This window comes from Nannobrachium achirus (assembly GCF_963921795.1).
Source record: "Nannobrachium achirus genome assembly, chromosome: 22".
NCBI classification, from domain to species: domain Eukaryota; kingdom Metazoa; phylum Chordata; class Actinopteri; order Myctophiformes; family Myctophidae; genus Nannobrachium; species Nannobrachium achirus.
Window position 1 is genome coordinate 18,944,911 of NC_137829.1, and position 20,019 is coordinate 18,964,929.

Consider the following 20,019-nt stretch of genomic DNA (forward strand, 5'->3'; position numbering starts at 1 on the left):
TGTATGGGGAGGCTAAATACTGAATCAAGCAAATTAAAATCTGTTCAGGGAGTTCATAAAAGCCTGAAGATGATAAAATGACCAAAAGTCTTTTTGAAAGTGGAATATCCCTTTAACCACTTCAGCCCAGCCCTGTACATTTCAGCCATTTGAAAAGAGCAGATAGGGGCTTTTAAGCCGTGACATCATTTTGTAGGCAGAGGAGAATCTGCCCCCAGAGCATTTTCTGTCCCTCGCTATTTAAAAAAACAACGACTAAAAAATAACGACTAAAGTATAATTCTAACACTTTCCTTTCAACAACAAAGAGAAGAAAAATGTGTAAATAGTAAAAATAGTAAAAAGATTCACGGAAACGGGGGGCAGAAATTCTCCTCTGCCTACAAAATGATGTCATACTTAACAGCCCCTATGAGCTTGTAGATCTGTTATTTTCAAAAGATTTTTATACATTTGAAAACGTGTGAAATGGGACACTGCATTATGAGTAGGCCTACTTTCTACTTTTCGTACATTTGAATACCAATGCTGTGTGTGTGTGTGTGTGTGTGTGTGTGTGTGTGTGTGTGTGTGTGTGTGTGTGTGTGTGTGTGTGTGTGTGTCGCACACGCGCGCGACACCCACGCACACACGTGCGAAGTGTATCTACAGCTGTTGTCTCGCTGTCATTCACAAATGGAACGCTGCTGCTGCTGCGGCTGCTGCTCCCACTCCATATATGGACATATTGGAGACCAAACGGATATGGGTGCAACCCTTATTATTGTCAGCCTCAGCGTTGGTTCCCTTTCACTACGGGGATCATTACAACCTAAAGTAATAACTGGCACTAGACATTTATCACCGCGAGAGTCGTGCATGAATAAAAACATGGTAGTGGGTTTTATATCAACATACATGGCACAGTCTTGATCTTATTTTAGAATCCCTCGGTCGTGTGTTTTCATCCGGAGCGTTTAAGGTGACGAGCCTTGTAGTTCCGTGTGTGAAGCAACACAGCAGTATTGGTGTGATTCTCAGCTCACAGATCAGTCGCATCTCTCAGTCTCTCTCCTTTTGTCACTATGCAGGTTTGTAATCTTTACATTATTTCCATTTTCATTACATCGTTTACCTAGACTCTTTCATTTAAACATGTCTTTCTCGATGCGTGTCTGTAATTTGTGTCATTTAGTCGACTAAAGGAAGGGCTATGATGCTAGCCTGCCCTATGCTGTTTAGCCGCTGTATTAATGGGTGGCTAAAAACGTAATTTATCTGTTTGTCTGTATGTCTATATCTGTCTGTAGTATGTATCTATCTGTCTATCAGGGACCTCCATTTGATACCATTTTGTTTGATCTCTTGGACCTCAATCTATACCCCTATTTAAAGTCCTATCAGTCCTCTTTAACTCTCGAGAGTTACGGGTCCATTTGGTTCCATTTGTACAGTCTCGGTACCTGTAATGGGTCAATTTTAATATATTTGACCATATGTGTACATAATATATGGGTCATATGTACATATAATGTGGGACTGCTGATATTCTGTTCAGTGTGTAGCTATGTTAGTGTAGCAAAAAAATGGATAGATCTCAAAACTGCTACATTTCATGTCCTGATTAGGATTTGACACGAGAGACCAAAAGTCACTAGATAGAATCCCTGGCTAGAAGAGACATTGCACTTTTGAGATAATTTGTGTTGTGTGTTTCTCTTTGTACAGAAAGATCAAATGTGCTTTGTCTTTAATTTAGTGATAGGGTGGTTGGGGGGTTTCTCTCTTTGCGAGGAGTTCTATGAATGTCTTGTATGTCCTCCACAGGACCCAAACGCAGACACCGAGTGGAATGATATTCTGAGGAAGAAAGGCATTCTTCCTCCCAAAGAAACTCCCAATGTAGACGAAGAAGAGGAGGAGTTGGCTCTTCAGCAGCAGTCTGTTGGTAAGACAGCTGATTGTTGGTGTTTTTCTTTGAATTAGAGCACTGGTTCTCAACCTTTTCAGGCCACAACCCCCAAAATCATAACTGGGGACCCCCCCACACACACACACACACACACACACACACACACACCCCCTACAAGCGAGTTGAAACGTTACATTTTGTATAGTCTCGCGTAGCCAGACAACTATTCCACAATCTCTGAATGCTATATAGAGTCTGGAACAGCAGCTCCCGAACGGCGAGTATCGAAAACGGGCATTAACGTTCAAAAAAATATATTTTAAAATGTCATTTCTGCTAAGCAGCAAGCTAAACATGCTTATATGATTTTTATTTATATAATGATAAATATGTGTGATGTGAGACTGAAACGGAAGTGACGTGGGGGCTTCACTTCCGCTTTCTCATCGTTCTTCTTTCGATGCACCAGACTGTATGCTGGGAGCATTTGACCAAATCGCGGAGGCAACCGTCTGGCCACGCGAGACTACATTTTGTATAACACGGTTCTATTGTGAAAATAGACGATCTACATGCTCACAGTCACAAGTGAGCATGTAGATCAGCTATTTTCACAATTTCTGCCTCTAATATTTGACAATTTGGTCAAAGTTTAATTTGGTATTAAAAACTAAAGTCCTTAATTTGTCACTTTAGAAATATACAGATACCCTCTATATACACTTATATTTTATGCTGGTGTGTTTACTGTTGAGTCCTGACCCACAGGTTGAGAACCTCTGCATTAGAGCACTGGTTCTCAACCTCTGGGTCGGGTTGATTTTTTTTTTTGGGGGGGGGGGGGCCCAGATGACAGTAAAGTGACAATTTAAGAGACTTTTAAGACAAAGAAAATACTATGTCTGCGTCAAAAGTAATCAACAAACGGTACTATAAAAACTAGTCAAACATTGGCCAAATTGTCAAATAATAAGAGAAGCAAAAAAGTAATAGCTGATCTACAAGCTCATAATGCTTCGCAATGCGAGGCCGTGTGAACTTGTAGATCTCATTACTTTGAGAACCACTGCTGTAAAGCACTTTCCAACAGTTATTCTGTTCTGTCAACTTGACTAAAAGCAAATATTCTGTTATAAACAGTATATATAATTAATCTTTGGTCTAATAATTGACTCTTCTACCTGCCTTGTAATTGACCAGTGAAAACATACGAAAGCATGACATTGGATGAGCTGGAGGACAACGAGGACGAGTTTGAAGAAGAGGACGAGGCTGCCATTGAGATGTACAGGTAAGGAGTAGAAAGTCACTCACCATGGTTTTAATGGCTAGTTTAGGCATATACATGGGAAGCATTTTAGGCCTGCTGTGTTTTCATTATTTATTTAGCGGTAATTTAAAGTTTTATTTAAAGACAAATGACTCACTGGAATTTGATACTACCCAATCTATAAGTAAGACAAAAATATTAGGCCTATGTGTATTTCACAGTACAGTTGCACTGTACTGTTTATTGTATATTGTTAGAATTAACATAAATGATTAAAATATTGTTTATTATTGTAACTCACTCAAAACTCTAGAAGAGTTATGTGGAATTGAAAGCATCACATTTTTCCTGTGTCTCTTTGCCAACAAAAGGTTTTGAAATGGCCATAGCAAATGGTGTTGGTGTGAAATTTGTCACTGCAGAGGTTTTTTCACATCTGCTGAAAGTGGAGTTGTCTCTCGTGGGAGGAACTGATTCTCACAGCTCGTTAATTAGAAACTAACACAGAATTAGAGGTGATTTTTAAGAGGGTTTTGTATTTCCGTATTTATGTTGTTAAAAAAAGAAAAAACATGTTAAATGAAATGAACATATTGATCATGGCAGATTATTTTTAATTGGTGTGGTTGCCCCTGCAGGGCAACTGGACTATGGTACTTGTTCAGACGTTATTCCATCTTCCATCGTCTCCTAAGTAAACTTTTTTTTGCCGCGCTACTCTCCCACAATTTTCTCCATTGACTTTAATTAAATTTAACTTTTCCCAAATATGGAGATGGCTGACATCATAGATGTCTGACACAGTATGACATCAGGGATCTCCATATATGGCCATTCATTTATATGGTGAATACATTTTCCCCATTGACTTGAATGGGAAAAATTCAAATGGTAAGACGAAATTAATTTGCAAAATTCGCGTCACGGCAACCACACTTGCAATTTCCAATTGCATATTTCTAGTTTAAAATGTGTCTTTAGAGTTATTGTAAGATTTCTAATTGTGTGTATTTTGTGGGTGTTATTTTACCATCTCAGACAGAAGCGCATTGCAGAGTGGAAAGCTACGCAGATCAAGAACGTGTTCGGGGAGGTGGCGGAGATCTCTGGTCAGGACTACATCAAGGAAGTCAACAAGGCCGGCGAGGGTATCTGGGTGGTGCTGCATCTCTACAAACAAGGGTAAGACATCCAACTAGATTGGCCCTTTTATAGCCTGCCCTACCTGTTAACCTCTTAGAACCAGCTCTGTCTGCCCTGGCCCTGGGAGGTTGGGTTTAAATCCCCTGGCCAAGTCAATACTAATCTAGTCTATAATGGAACGGTCTCAGCCAAGCTATGGTTGGAGTCCACAGCTTAAACTTCTCATTGGTGAAACAAGTCTATTTGACCAACAAGACAGATAGGCAAAAGGATATCTACATAAAATGTGTCTTGTATTTATCTGCTGGTAACCGGCTCATTCTCTGTTCTCTCCCAGCATCCCTCTGTGCACGCTGATCAACCAGCACCTGTGCATGCTGGCCAAGAAGTTCCCCCAGACCAAATTCGTCAAGTCCATCTCCACCACCTGTATCCCCAACTATCCCGACCGTAACCTGCCCACCATCTTCGTCTACTTTGAGGGAGAAATGAAAGCTCAGTTTATCGGCCCTCTCGTCTTCGGCGGTATGAACCTTAAAGTTGAAGGTATGTACGAGACCCCCCTACTACAACCTTGTATCTTAGGCCTGTTGTAGTGAATTGTGATTAGTGAGATAATCCAATTCTTTTGCATAATGGTTAGTATTGTGTCTATTCATTTGGATAAAAACTGATAGAATGAACAGAAATGTAATATTTCCATCATTATGTCCACATTAATTCTTATTTACATGTTCAAGTGTCCAATGCCAAAAACAATTAACATCAATCTCCAAACTAAAAAGCAGTTATAATTTAAAGATCTGAGTATTTGAATTGGCCAGACTAGCAATAGAATACAACAGAACTTCAGAAGCATGGATTGGCACACACACATTCAGTGAAGGCTGTTCAGAACTTCAGGGAAACACCCCAAATATTGGTGTGCGCTGCGCACATATTGAGAGAGACATGGTCTGAAAATACATTTCAGTCTTGTTTTTTTTTGTTTTTTTGCTTTAACCCGTGGCCCTGATGCTGAGGTTTTACACGTTGTTCTCTGTTGTTCATCCAGAGTTGGAGTGGAGGTTATCGGAGAGCGGAGCCGTGAAGACGGACCTGGAGGAGAACCCCAGGAAGCAGATCGAAGACAAACTCATGACCTCCATCAGACAAACTCTCCCCACGCGGAGAGACAGCGACGACTCCGAAGACGAGGACTGATAGAAAAGAGCCCTGTCCCTCCCCAACGCGCGCACACACACACACACATACACACACACACACACACACACACACACACACCAGTCGGAAGGCTCTGTCACCACTATGTGGAACATACGCAGACAGTATGATTTCAGTCGAGGACGATTGGGGACACAGGTTTATTTTTATTTTCAAATATCCACACATATATCTTGTTAACGATACGTTTACATGCAGCTGTTTTAAGACTGAACGGAGAATACAATATGGGTTTCCATGTTCATGATGATCAACTACAGCAGCATACTTCAGTGCCGCCAAATTATGCAAACTATTAACATGGTATGTAATTATGCTTTTTTTTTTTTTTGAAGGACCACCAGCTTGATATACATTAGGCCGGTGTTTCTCAAAGTGGATTCCAGGGACTCAATGGGTTCCTTTAGGGAGGTCTAAATTGACCCATACAAGTCTGTAACTCTGGCAGATTTGGTTCCATTTGTACACTGCCAGAGTTAAGGGGAGACCTTAACATTTGAAAGTCTGAGAAACACTGCATTAGGCCACGGACAACCATGAGACACAATGTTTTTAGTTTTTGTTTGTTTAATCTTAAGGACCCCGCTCTACACTGTAAAATCCTCAGTATGTATTTAACTCGGTTACAGACCCATAAGAGTCCATTTGGACCCCTGGTGGTCCTCGGACCTGGCGTCGAACGGAGATTATAAACGTGCAATTAATTAATGTGCATCCCTAGTTTCTGGTATGCATTGTGTTCAGCCATAAGGTTATTGCCAAATAAATATAGTTTTAATCTGATATTCAACCAATGTCCTGAAGCAGAGGCAACTCTGGATCATTTTTATTTTATGATTCATATTAATCGTCAGAATGTATGTATACATTTTCTAATTGTTCAAATACAAGTGAAATGACCTCTGCTACCCTCATCAATGCCAGTTTTTGGTAACTGCTTTTTACTGATCGTCTGTCATTGTTGATTATTACAAGATGTATTATATAAAATACTTTTTTTGGACTTTGGATGTATTTTGGAAGAGTTTCTGTCCATACGTGTCCTGTTGATGATACAAAATGTAAAATGACTAAACCATTCACACAGTAATACGTCTCAGATTTATCACATACATCCTAGCATCCCTATACTGGTTGAACATTTGGTGAGAATCTGTCGAATCTCTTGCCACCTCGTGAGCTTGTAGATTGGCGGTTTTCTGCTAAGAATTGGTGTAGAGGTGAAAAAAAGGAGATGAAGTATAGACCCCTGGGGGACCCCCACTCAATGAAGTATATAGGATTTATATAAGTGGTTATTCTGCTGTGGTTAAACACATGGAAGTAATGGCTATCTTTATCTACAATCATTTATTTTCCAAAACGTAAAATTCTGTTGGAATAGACGTAAAATGTTGCACGTTGCTCTGTCTGCCATTTTAAGTGCATGATGCTGACTTCCTGGCGGTGCTCTTCTGTGGCGTTCTCAGGCTCTACAACATCCCCTCCGGGAGATCACGGATCTTCTGTATCGTTAACCAGATGAGAAGAGAAAATGTTTGTCAGTTACTGTCAACATATCTGTTTTTCTTCTTTCAAGGTTTCTCGATTTTCATGCAGAATTTCAAGGGCCGTCCACACCAAGAAAGATAGTCATAGATCTGCTATTTTACCAAGTATATATCGGGCATCACGATAACTATATAAATATAACATTTTACACATTCCAGTTTGCGGATGTCCAATTTAAAGTAAATGGTGCATTCATTTAGCGCTTTTATCCAATGCGCTTTACAATGATAGTGCATTACATTCACCCATTCATGGCACCAACCTGCTCACCGGGAGCAATGGGCCCTATTCACGGCCCGCCCACTCAGCATCCCCCTGGTGCTGAAGTCAAGTTTTGAAGGGGAAAACCCTACTAAAAGCCTATAGAGTTGACACAGAAATCGCAAATTTAATGCAATTTCTGAATAGTAAAGTATAAAATACGGCTAGCATGATCAAGAACACAAGATAGTAAAAGGCACAAAGCATTATAATTTACTTTACCGTTCAAAATAATGATTTGTTGGCTTTAAGTCCAGCTATTTCTGTATTAATTTCCCCTTCTAAACTGACGTCAGCACCAGGAAGTTGCTGAGAAATTTGCTGAGTGGGCGGGCCGTGAATAGGGCTAATTAGGGGTTCAGCATCTTGCTCAAGGGCACTTCGACACTAACTCTGGTGGAGCTCGGGATCGAACTGAGAACATTCTGGTTCCCAAGCGGCCACTACCTCCTGAGCCGCTGCCGCCACATTAATAAACCTTTTTCACAGCAACCATTTTGACATAAAATAATAGCGTAAACCGATAATAATATAGTCTGCAATCCTTTGCGGTATTTGTCACTGTATACTGTATTTGCAAATACAGTGAAAAGTGTTCTCTGCCTTTTAAGTATCACGAGCAGTGGGCACTATGGCTGAAGCAACCGGGGGATCAGTTGGGGGTTAAATGTCATTCTCAGGGACACTTTGACATGGGCCGGGACGCAACCTTCTGATTCACAGGTGTCCTCTCTACCCACTAAATCCGCCAAACGCCAACATTTCACATTTCTTCAAGGCTGTAAACGTCATATACACGAATAAATACAAGGATACTTTTATCATCAATATACAATGAACTGTAAAAAGGGTTCCATAGCATTGCAAATAGGTATGTCAACATTTACAATGTATATTTCCAGGCCAATATTGTACAGTCAAAATATTAGTGCAACTAACATCTAACTCCACTTGTGATGTCATGATTGTCTACAAATGTCAGACAAATGTAGAACATAAATATCTAAAGTTGTCCTTTAGGCTATCTGTTGCCCTACCTTTTAAAGTCACGTTCCATTCAGGTCAAACAGAGTCAAGGGTGCTTTTTGTGCATGTTGGCTCACTGGAAAGGCACTGTGCTACACTAAATGGAATGGAACATCAATTAGACTCATTGGTGTCATTTGGTAACACCAGTGTTTACCGTACTATTACATGACAACATGGCTGCCATGAAAAAGTATAAAAGTATAGAAAACGGGGGTTGACATGCAACATAAGTGGGTTGGATTTGTATACGATGTCACACAAAGGCATGTTTACAGATACAGTATATATACATATATACATGTACATATGTCCGCTGCTGTTCATTAGATCAATGTGTCACTGTCTGTGGTCGCCACATTAGCTAGATCAAGCTGTGCCTCCTTATGCATGTTTTCTGTATGTATGTCTATTGAAGCAATAAAACCATTAGAACTTGTTCTCAACCTATTTTCTGTTTGGTTTGTTACAAATGTAGTCCTGATGATATAGCATAGGATATGTGAGGGTTTTTGTACCAAAACACTGTATCTCTTTACGTTACGCTTATTGGTCTCAGGTACTGTACTTACACTCTAAGTTGTACATACTGCACTGTAAGTCTTACAACAGTATATACTGTACAACTCAAGGCATATTTTTGCATTGGAGTTAAAGCAAGTTGACCTAGCTAATATGGCAGCAATGTTGATGTATGGCCAATGAATGCGTCCGGCCTGGCTGAGCCATCAGTGCATTTAATATGGAAACATATAGGCAACGTTAACAGTTATAGTTTTAAATACTGTAAATGTTTTACCAAGAGTACCAGCTGTTTCTTTCTCCTCTGGGTCAGTTTGGGGGACAACCGCATCAGGGGATGCACTGAATGGGACTAGATAAAGCATATTGTTATTTAATTCATTCTGTACACGTTTTAGTACACTGCCACAGTCATTACTATGTGTCCTCAAGGCCTTTTTCAGGCCTGGAATAAAAAAATCCAGAGTGCTTCCATATATTCATATGTCCATAATGGATACATCTTGCAGCAGACATTTAAACACTTCCTCAAACCAAATAACCAGTAAAGAATATAAAGGAGAATGGCGAGCTCCATTGTCCTGATTACAACAAGATTACTGTTTAAAATTGATTGTTATTTTTATTCTGAAGGAACAGTTAATATATTCAGTGTATATTCAATCCTTTTAAATTAAGATATATTTCATTTTTATCCTCTTTTTTTTTGTACAACATAAGTAACTAAAGAAGTTTGCATCTGTGTTGTTTTGTAAAAAATAAATAATCCAAACCTATATTAGTAATCTAATCATGGTTATCAGCCTTTGCTTACCACTTGTTGTACTGCACCCACTTTGTTTGCTTTGGAGTAATGAAACAGAAACTGAAAGGAGAGACAACAATCAGTTCATTCTGAAACAGGACCAAATTGGATCAAAGACTAGCCACTTGAGGCCTAGTTTATGTTTTAAAAAATGCTTGAAGTTTGTGAAAATAGCCGATCTACAAGCTCCCAACGCGTTGCATCGCGCAATGTTGTGAGTTTGTAGATTAGCTATTTTTGCGGTTTTTTAGTTTGTTTTGTTTTATTATTTTTTTCCTTTAATGACATGGCCAAAATAGGGACACCAGGTTCAAAGTAGTTAAATTAAAATAAACTTACTCTTTTGAATACATTCTGAGCTTCCTCCTGTGAACACAGACAATCATACAGAGTAATTATTATATAAAATCTTATTATGTATACTCAATTATCTTGATAGTTGTATTAGTTGCATATTATGTTAAGTATTTAACATGCTAGAAATTATTTAAATTGCTTTAACACTTCAGAAACAGATCAGCAGGTTCACACAAAGTGTGACGATTCTTTACCATTAAACAAACATTATATAAATGCTTCCATGTTCCACTTTCTCTCACACATCCACAGTATTACCACGGCATACCCCTAGGGAGAGACATACCCCCATTTGAGAAAACCCTGTTTCAAGATCTTCTATTAATCCTTTCCATTTTAACATACTATAGTTATTTGACTCTGAGTCTCCACTGACTTCCAGTACAAAATTGAGGTTTTTAAATGGGCACAAGAAATTTGGCATTATTGATCACAGTGGTTTGCAAGACCATGGAGAGACAAACACACACAGACAAACACACACACACACACACACACACACACACACACACACACACACACACACACACACACACACACACACACTCACACACACACACACACACACACACACACACACACACACACACACACACACACACACACACACACACACACACACACACACACCAAATGGGCCCTTATGGGTCTGTAACTCAAAGAGATAGATTAACCCCAAGGACTTAAGGTATAGAGTTGAGTCCAAGAGATAAACATTTTTATTAAATGGGGGTCCGTGGCCTAATTCATATCAAACTGGGATTCTTTGGAAGGAAAAAGGGTTACAACCGACCTCATTCTGGTCTGCCAGCTCAATGTCCCCTACATCATCACTCTGAATATCGGGCACCTGGAGAAGAAAAAACACACTTTACACATGCCCCGGTTATGCAATACCCTTTGGACCCTTTATCAGAGTGTCCCTCATCAATTGGACCGGCTGTTCTGGAAAAACTGACTCGACACCGCTCGGCACTCGCTGTCCTCTGCTAATTTGAAGTTCTCGACATATGTAAACTACAGACACACATTCATGCAATTGCACGCACACAATGATGTTGCACATTTATAGTTGGATTGTGTAGAAGGAAAATAAAAGCAAAATAATGGGGCCGATCTACAAACTAAATTATACATTATTGACAAAGTCAAGTCAGATGGCCAGTGCCACCCTCCCAGAGCCTGGGTTCTTCCCGTTAAATAAAGAAATAAGGCACTAGAGGTCACAGTTTACTGAGCGTTTTGCACTGGCTGAGGGGCGTAGTGGTGACATTTACTCCGCAACTGTCATTTCGTTCTGAAATGTTATCCTGCATTCAGACGGACAAGCAACAATAACCAGTAAGAGGGAAAAATCCCTAAGGCCCCCTGACTATTAGGGATGTAGGAAACATTAGTGAGCTTGAGGTATTCTTCTCCCTTTTACTTAGATTAGATTTATAATGTAGGCTATTAGGCCTACATTGAATTGAGCAAAATTTTACTTTTGTATTGTAGTAATCCTCCTTGATTAGAACATCCCTTTAAAGCTCGACACAATGTAGAGCTGCAGTAGAGGGCCACACGTGGCCCCTGATGTGGCTGTTATCATGACAGACCCCTGAACAGAGTTTGTACCAGGTTTGGTGTGAATTGTAGCAACGGCGCCTCGCTAGTCCAGGTAATTCCGTGATGTCCACCATCGGTCCACCCACCTGCCTACCCACCCACCATGAGATAATTTTAATATAGTGTTAAAAAGTTTAAAAAAAAAGTAGAATGGAACCGTTTAGAACGAATAGCCTATCTCTTTAGCACAGAATTGTAAATACAACATTCATAATGGATAGATATTAGATAATGATGATAGTGATATGTGCACTGTATACCTGTATAAAAAATATATTTCACTATCATGAATTAAAAAACAAGCATGCATTCATAGAATGATTTATTATGACCATTGTTAGTTAAATGAAGTAAATATCATGGATTCATTAAAAAATATAGCTATTACCTTTCTTAAAGTAATCCCATCTTCCCATTGACTGAAATGATTGCCATAGGACTCTGAAAGAAATGAATTGAATTGAATTGAAATTTGAATTGAAAGAAGGATTATATGCTCATTGATCACATGACTTGGTTGCCAGTGGGGGGTCCCCAGCAAAATGTGTTAATCTAGCATCAACATCAGTTTAACCACTTTCACCCTATTTACTTCACATATTCAAAAATAGGAAATAGTTTGAGAACAACTGATAGCCTATAAGATACCACTGGCACTTATAAAGACCAGCCTGTAATCAAAGCAAAGTCCAAGTTGAATAAGAGCTTATAACTAAACTAATTCACCATCTCAATAAACATAGCCTAATTAGACTAAGATTTAATTGCGTTTAATTGTTTTGCTCTTAGACTTAGGCTATAACTAAGATGCAAAAGAATAAGAGCTGACATAATCAAGCGAGCCCATGTTCTCAATAAACAGCTGTACGTTTTGATTGCGCGTAATTGTTCTCACCTGCTGTGGCACAGCTCCAACATCCAAGACACCACCACCAGAGCAGATGGAGCAGACACAGTCTCACAGCGGGGATGGACATCTCTTCTCTGCGTTTTTACGCGCTTTGGAGACGGAAAGATAGAGAGAAATAAACAGTTCAAGATAGAAAGCAGAGAGCAGAGACAGACAGGCAAGCTTTGCTGCAAGATTAAAGTTCTCCCGCGCCGAATGATTATTCACTCACAACAACAAGCACAAACTCTGAGCACCTGGCTGCGCTGCGCCGACTTAAAAGGGCTCCAACTTGACCGGTGACAAACACCATCTCCCACGTTACCACGCAAAGAGTGACCATGACCAATCACCAATCATGTCCCCACGGCTCTCCGAGGTGACCGCCTTGGTCATCAACCGAGCCCTCGTGCGCAAGTAAGTGCCCCCCCTCCCCTCCCCTCACACACGCGCGCGCGCACACACGCACGCACGCGCACGCACACACACACACACACACACACACACACACACACACACACACACACACACACACACACACACACACACACACAGTTTATTCTAGATAAGAGCCAGTACAGTAGGCCTATAATAATATAAGATTGTTTGGGTGGCAACATTTCTAACAATTCAGAGGAATGTACATCTCCACCAGGCCAGGAGGCTGAGACAAGTAGACAAGACATATTATTGTTTTGTATTATTTAATTAATTAGTAGGCTGGAATAGTAGTCTACATGTAACATAAGTATTCAAAAATACAAAGTAGGCCTACATTTTCTTTTTAATATCAATACATTGCTGTATTAAAACAAAATCCAGAAATAGCAGATCACAATGGTCATTGGTCACAATGCGTGCGCTTGTACCCAAAAATACCTGTGACTATATTTGATGCCAATACTTTAATACTTTTACTTAATATTTGAATACTGGGGTTTTATACAAGTATAGCACTCAAGTTATATGTGCTTGGAGTTGGTAGGCTACACTGGAGAGAGTTCTATGGTTGGCAAGGTCATTATCCTGACAGCATCACCATCATCATCACTGCTCAATCATTTCTCTCATAGGCTATTAGGTAGGCTACAACTGTGTTATGAAAAATATTGTTAAAACATCTTCGACTAGAATTCTCCATGAATCAGTACAATGCTTCCTCCACAATGGCACAAGCAATAAAGCAAAATGATTTAAATAATTATTATTATGGGTAATAATAATAATAATAAAAGCAACAACCAGTAAGACGCCCTAAGGGCAAGAAGCGAGATGTTTGACGCCATAGACCACATCACATGAGACTGACACTATATGTCCAGTCCACATATGGGCATTCCCAGATATGGGCTTAATATTGATGGCATTTTGGCATATGACGGCATATGACGTCATATGAATGACAGAATTCATTTGCGACATCATTGTGATGTCAGAACAGGTTAGAGGTTAGAGTGCGTGAGGTGTCACACTCTGTGATGCATGCACGCCCGCACAGGATCTGGAGGTTTTTACAGTAAATGTGACCTATGTTCGCAACAACACAGCCTTTATAGCGTTAGTTTGTGATGCATGCTAACATGGTTGTCTAACATTTCCATAAAATATGTTTTAATAAGCAAATAATAATATTGACGCTCAATTGACAGCCTAGAAAGAGTAACATTTATACTTCGTTGCGTCACGTGGCGCTCTGTTGTAATGCACACAAAAAAAATAGATCAACTAGCTCGTCTTGTAGAGCTGCTATTGGTGCAAGACACTTAATTTGTGCAATGAACTAGGCTATATATATCAAATAATAGTCAATATTTAATTTCAAGCTTTTTTCCCCCACGCTACACCTAGTACTTCAACATTCTTCTTAAATTTGATGGACTTTTTGGCATACAGAAAAGCACTCATGTCTGTTACTGTTAGTAGTCATGGCTGTCAATTCCCATTTGATGTGATGTGTGACTCACACATCATAGTGTGAGTCCTCACTTTCCCCCAAGACCGTTCACATAATTCAGAATAGGGCTAAAGTCTAAAGGGCTGTCCATACTGTCTCCGACCACCAAACCTTTCATCGGAAAGTCTGATCTTTCCGACGTGCAGCTTTCCGAACTCAAATTCGGGGGAATGCCTTTCAGAAGTTGCGAGTGGCTTCATTTTGTAGTTGATGAACCGGACCTTTCCGACGAAAACTTTGGTGGTTGGAGAGAGTATGGACAGGCCTTGAGATGTACAGGTCATTATCAAGGAAGATGATTGGATCTTCCAACATGCAACAACTACTAAACGTCTGCCACAGGCCCTTCCCCTTCTGCTCGACCTTCTTCCAGGCATAGACGGCATCTGCACGGGTGCGCACAAGCACCCAGCTGTAATTCCCAGCCCCAAATTTACATTATCATACAGTAGCTCAGCATTGGCTGGCCACAACCAGTTGAGCCAGTTCACTCATTGGTTGGGCGTGCTCCCGTGGGCATTCATTCCATTGGGGGGGAGCACTCCCATAGGTATGCAAATGTATATTTCTTTCATTTAGCCATCCATGATGCACAAATACGAGGGCGTGAAGGCACAGTGACAGACAACGGGAGAGAGAGAGAGGGAGGGAGGGAGGGAGGTAGAGAGATGTTTCTTCCAGAATTTAAATGGACAAAAAGATAGGGGGAAAAAACTATAAGCGTTCTGCTTGTGCATGTAGAAGGCTACTTTATCTTTTGTGAGATCATCAATGAATGTCTTCTTCAAAGCCATACGCTAATTACTTTGATAATATGGTGCTTGAATGTTGAAACATACTGAACATTCATTGTAAAATTCTACTGTACTATTGGCAAACTTTAAATAAAGTATCCAGTGGAGAAAAAAAAAATCCCTTTTTTGCGATGGGGAAAGGGGGGCGGGGGTCGTGCTCGATATGGGTTCAACTTCAGCCCCACTCGGCGCCTATGCTTCCAGGAGAAGGTCTGAGTGGTGTTGCCACCAAGGGTGCTTTCTCCTGGAAGAAGCTGTGCAGTTGGTGTGCGCAGCCAGTAGTTGGTCTGTGTCAAACACTCTGATGTCGTCTGCAAGGCCCTGAAATACAAACATATTTTGTCACGATTATTGTGGCAGAGTGACATCGTGAAGAAAATGTCAAGGTGCCTCAAGACCATTGTGGTGGAGTGCCAATTGTATACTGTATGTCATAGATCATATTCACATGGCAGCTATTTTGCTATAACGTTAATGAAATGCATGACCTTCCCGAAGACAAGGGCTGAGCCGTATTTAATACTCTCTGTCATTCAAAATACTGAAAAATAACCAATCTACAAGCTCATAGCATGTTGCATCGCGTCATATTGTGAGCTCTGTGAACAGGGGGCACATCCATTATAAACTTGCTTTTATTAAAGCATGATGAAGCAGGTGATTCATCAGAAAAGCTCAATAATATGCTTGTGTTTGTTGTTAAATTTTACTGCTGGGCTCACTGTGCTTGTAGGATTTCTATATTAAAAGTGCCAAACCTTGGGCCAAGTTAAATTAAAGATTTGAGAAAAATATAGATGTAATTGTGAAATGACTTTATTGATATTTTTTCCTCGTAACTCAGGCATATGGTGACTCGGAACAGCACCCCCATACACCCTAAATTAACGTGACGTCTGTTATAAAGATGTAATTTAGTCGTATATAATCGTAAAGTTTTATGTCAAATGCAGCTTGTGCTGAAATGGCATCATTGTGGTTTGTGGTGGAGGTCAAATGGAGTCATTTCGCTGAATATTTTCCGAAGTGGGTTTCAAGTGACAAGCCACCATATTGACAACAAACAATAATCCTCCCCTGATTGTTTTCCACTTTTGTCACAATAATTTGAACAGCGCATCGCCACGTAGACATTTGGCCTTTTCCTTGCTCTATCAGAGAGCAAGATGCCATATTATACAACCCTTCTTGTGTACGTTTTCTTATGTTATGTTGAGGGTGTTGACCTTAAGTTGTAACCACTGGTAACCACTACAAAAACATTTATCTGTCGTCCTCGGATGAGCCTTCCATCGTCGCTCCATACATCCTGTCAGCTCGTTGGTGCTTTGAGCTCCTGTGTCTTATGTTAGTGTGGGACGTCCTCGTGACCGGTGCCCATGTGTTGGTTCCCACAGCACCAGTTTGCTGACTGGCAGCTCCTGGTGTCTTTGGCAGTGTTGTGCAAGTCTCATTCTCATGGATGCTATTTTATCACTTTCCCTTAATTTTGCATCATACAGTTTCTTGTTGGTAACATGTGTACTCTTGCTGATGTTAAAGGAGTAGTTCAGAACAAAACACATATAGGGATAAATCTGCCTTTTATCATACTCCTTCATACCTGCTTTAGTTGATTTTTTTCATAGCTGCCCCTGTTGCTGGATTTCAGCTGCCCCTGTTGCGTTGATTTCGCGGGCCCTCTCATAACTAACACGGTGGATTGTCTTCCTGCTAATGCAGTTAATTTATTTAGCTTCAAAGTTAGTATTTTTTTATTGGATTGTGTTTTACACAACGTCCTGAGACCAACCAAACCACTGTTTTGACCTCACAGGCACCCTTAATTGTCAAACGGCTTCTGCTCTGCACCAGAGCAGGGAGAGGAGATCCTAGAAAGGGAGGGGCAGCCGAAATCTAGCCACAGGGGCAGTTATGAAAAAAATCGACTAAAGCAGGTATGAAGGGGTATGATAAAAGGCAGATTTAACCCTATACTGTATGTGTTTTGGTCTGAACTACTCCTTTAAGGCCCTATTATGATCCAGGTCTTATGCCTTATGCCTTAACTTCTTTGCCTTTTTTTACAATTTTGTTTTTGTTTTTTAAATATTTCAAATAGCTGATCTGCAAGTTCGCAACGTGCATATGTAGATCAGCATTTGAAGTATTTAAAAATGTTTTTCAAAATAGTGAAAAAAAGGTAAAGAAGTTAAGGCATAAGGCATAAGACCTGGATCATAATAGGGCCCTTATAGTGCTACACATAACATTCTGGTGTAGCACCCGTCTAGAGACTTATGCAGAGTTGGCTTCACTGCATTCACTGCCATAAAGGAGAACAGACTCTACCGTTGCATAGAAGAAGCTGAGTTTGTCGAAGTATTGACATGTAGAAATAGCGAGATTTCAGACCTGTAATCGTCCATTTGGACCCCCCATGGGCCCCCGGACCAGAAGTTGAGCAACAGTGAGTTAATGGAGTGCATTCATCTCCACAGCAATTTGTTGGTGGCCTGACATGTTAGCCCCCAGGGAGGAGCTGCTCAATCGTTATGAGACTCCACAACAACATCAACGACAACGCAGCGACGCACCGACACCCACAGGAATGAGCCTGATCAATTCTGTGGTGTCACGTAAACAGGAGCGTTCATCTAACATGCAGTGCATATTGAACTCACAGCCGGTGACGTGAGTTTGACTGGCGCCAGTATGGAAAGAATCGTTCGCACTCACCGACGAGGTGCGTGCCAAAGCATGCCTCATAGTCATAAGAGTGATTCATACTATAGTTGTGCAGATCACAGATCTATATACTAGTAAGACACCTCAGGGTGCCATGCGACCTCGCTCTAAAAGGCGAGGTCGCGCCAATTCTGGATATAATTCTGGATATAATTCTGGATATACTATTATTATGCATTACACTGCTATACTTACTAGTATACTTTGATACTATGCGAATACACGCATACATGCACGCTTGCGACGCGCACACACACACACACACACACAAACACACCCACACCAATAAGACTACAATACAAAACTGACTGCCAAGCTCTAGTCGGGTGGGATTTAAAAATAAATGAGATTGTTAGAGGCATTTGGGGATAAAAGTGGGGTACCAGGCCATTTTACATAATTCAAGGGTGCCGAATCTGAAAAACCTGGTACCCAAGCAAAATTCAGAGTTTTTGACCTTCTAATTTGCATAACAAAGTGGCTGCTGCATTATACATTTTGTACTATTTATTCAAGGGATATTTCTCTTTCAAAACACTTTTGTTAATTTTATCGTATAATCAAGCTTTTGGGAACACCCAGGACCATTTTTGAGTTGCTTGATTCAGTTTAGATTTAGACATTTGATATTCATTTTATCAGACACGCCCCCTTCCTATTCAAACCCATTGTAACTTCAAACTCCATTTTAACCATGATAGATTTAATGAAAACACCCGTCCTTTTTTCTGGTGACTCCTGACACCCTCCTCCTAATACCTGAGCAGTTTGTGTTTGTTCGATAACTCCTTTCATTTATTTTTAATCCTTTTTTTATTGTATTTTTTTCCCCAAGAAATTATTAAAAATAAATGAAAAAGGTCAGCGAAAAAACGCTACCTGTTTGTGTATTAGAAGGGTGTCAGGAGTCACCAGAAAAAAGGATAGGTGTTTTGTTTTCATTTAATCTATCATGGTTAAAATGTGTTTTTATTTAAGTGAAATATCCCTTTCAATAACTCTGTAACATGGCAAGTAAAACTGACAAATAAAGTGGCCATATCTATGTTCTGAAGGTCAGACAATGTGATTAAGGCATTTTTAATGTAATTAGGGTTAAGTCTATTCCAAAATATGCAAATGAGTGGCCAACATTACAGAACACTTCCCCTATTTTTCTTTTCTTTTCTACTTGGTATATGTGGCATCCCTAGCACATCTAAAATACAAAGGTATATGATCACATGTACAGTACAACTGGGTAAAGTAGGCTATCCATTTGACCCCTGGTGACCCAAAATACATAAGTGAATGGAGTGACAGTCCATAAATAGATGGTGATTTCTGCCTTGTTTAACTCACCCCTAGAATGTGTTACAGATACAAAACTGGTATTGACACCTGGGTCTGGTCGCCTTGAACTATTGGATGTGTGAACCAAGACAGGGAGTGGTTCATGGGCCGAGTATAGGACACAGAAGTCCCCCCAAAATATACCACTACATATCTAATCAAATCTATCAAAATCAAATATCTAAATATTGAATCAAACTAACTGTCATCTAAATCTGTGTTTTAGATCCTAATGATGCCAAAAATACAGATAAGTAGCAAAGAAAATAAAATAAGGAGGATGCGTATGGACCCCTTGAGTACTAAACCTTTTTCTGTAATGGTGGCCTCTAATTTGCATATTTAGGAGTAAGCTTACCACTAATTACATAAAAAAATACTTTACACACATTGTCTAACCCTCAAAACATAGATATGTACATTGTATTTGTCAGTTTTACTTGCTTTGTTATAGTTATTGAAGAAATAGTGCAAAATCTGCAGCCATTTTGATATGCAAATTGGAATGTTAAAAACTCTGAATTTTGCTTGGGTACCAGGTTTTTCAGATTCAGCAGCCATTGAATTATATAAAATGGCTTGGTACCCCACTTTTACCCCCAAATGCCTCTAACCTCCTTATAGAAGGCTTTTTTTTCCTGAAATACTTTTCCGGGAAAAACTAG

The 20,019-nt window shown here is 40.0% G+C and overlaps 2 protein-coding genes across 2 annotated transcripts; one reads left to right on the forward strand and one right to left on the reverse strand.

The window, feature by feature from the left end:
• The first annotated feature begins 978 nt into the window (after positions 1-978).
• pdcl3 (phosducin-like 3) lies at positions 979-6,536 on the forward strand. The gene is made up of 6 exons (XM_080753087.1): positions 979-1,070; positions 1,807-1,927; positions 3,092-3,182; positions 4,200-4,343; positions 4,642-4,850; positions 5,359-6,536. The coding sequence occupies exons 1-6, from the start codon at positions 1,065-1,067 to the stop codon at positions 5,505-5,507; spliced, it is 720 nt and encodes a 239-aa protein (XP_080609213.1). The 5' UTR covers positions 979-1,064; the 3' UTR covers positions 5,508-6,536.
• Positions 6,537-7,000: 464 nt separating this feature from the next.
• nms (neuromedin S) lies at positions 7,001-12,635 on the reverse strand (the record flags this gene model as incomplete). Its single annotated transcript, XM_080752732.1, has 6 exons — positions 7,001-7,033; positions 9,166-9,240; positions 9,703-9,753; positions 10,033-10,059; positions 10,844-10,900; positions 12,621-12,635. 6 exons carry the CDS (start codon positions 12,633-12,635, stop codon positions 7,001-7,003), a joined length of 258 nt encoding a protein of 85 aa, XP_080608858.1.
• Between the last annotated feature and the right edge of the window lie 7,384 nt (positions 12,636-20,019).

Excerpts from the sequence above, each read along its gene's own strand:
- pdcl3 (XM_080753087.1), top strand. Across the intron at positions 4,344-4,641 it reads CTGCATCTCTACAAACAAGG|CATCCCTCTGTGCACGCTGA; the intron begins GTAAGACATCCA and ends GTTCTCTCCCAG. Across the intron at positions 4,851-5,358 it reads TATGAACCTTAAAGTTGAAG|AGTTGGAGTGGAGGTTATCG; the intron begins GTATGTACGAGA and ends TTGTTCATCCAG.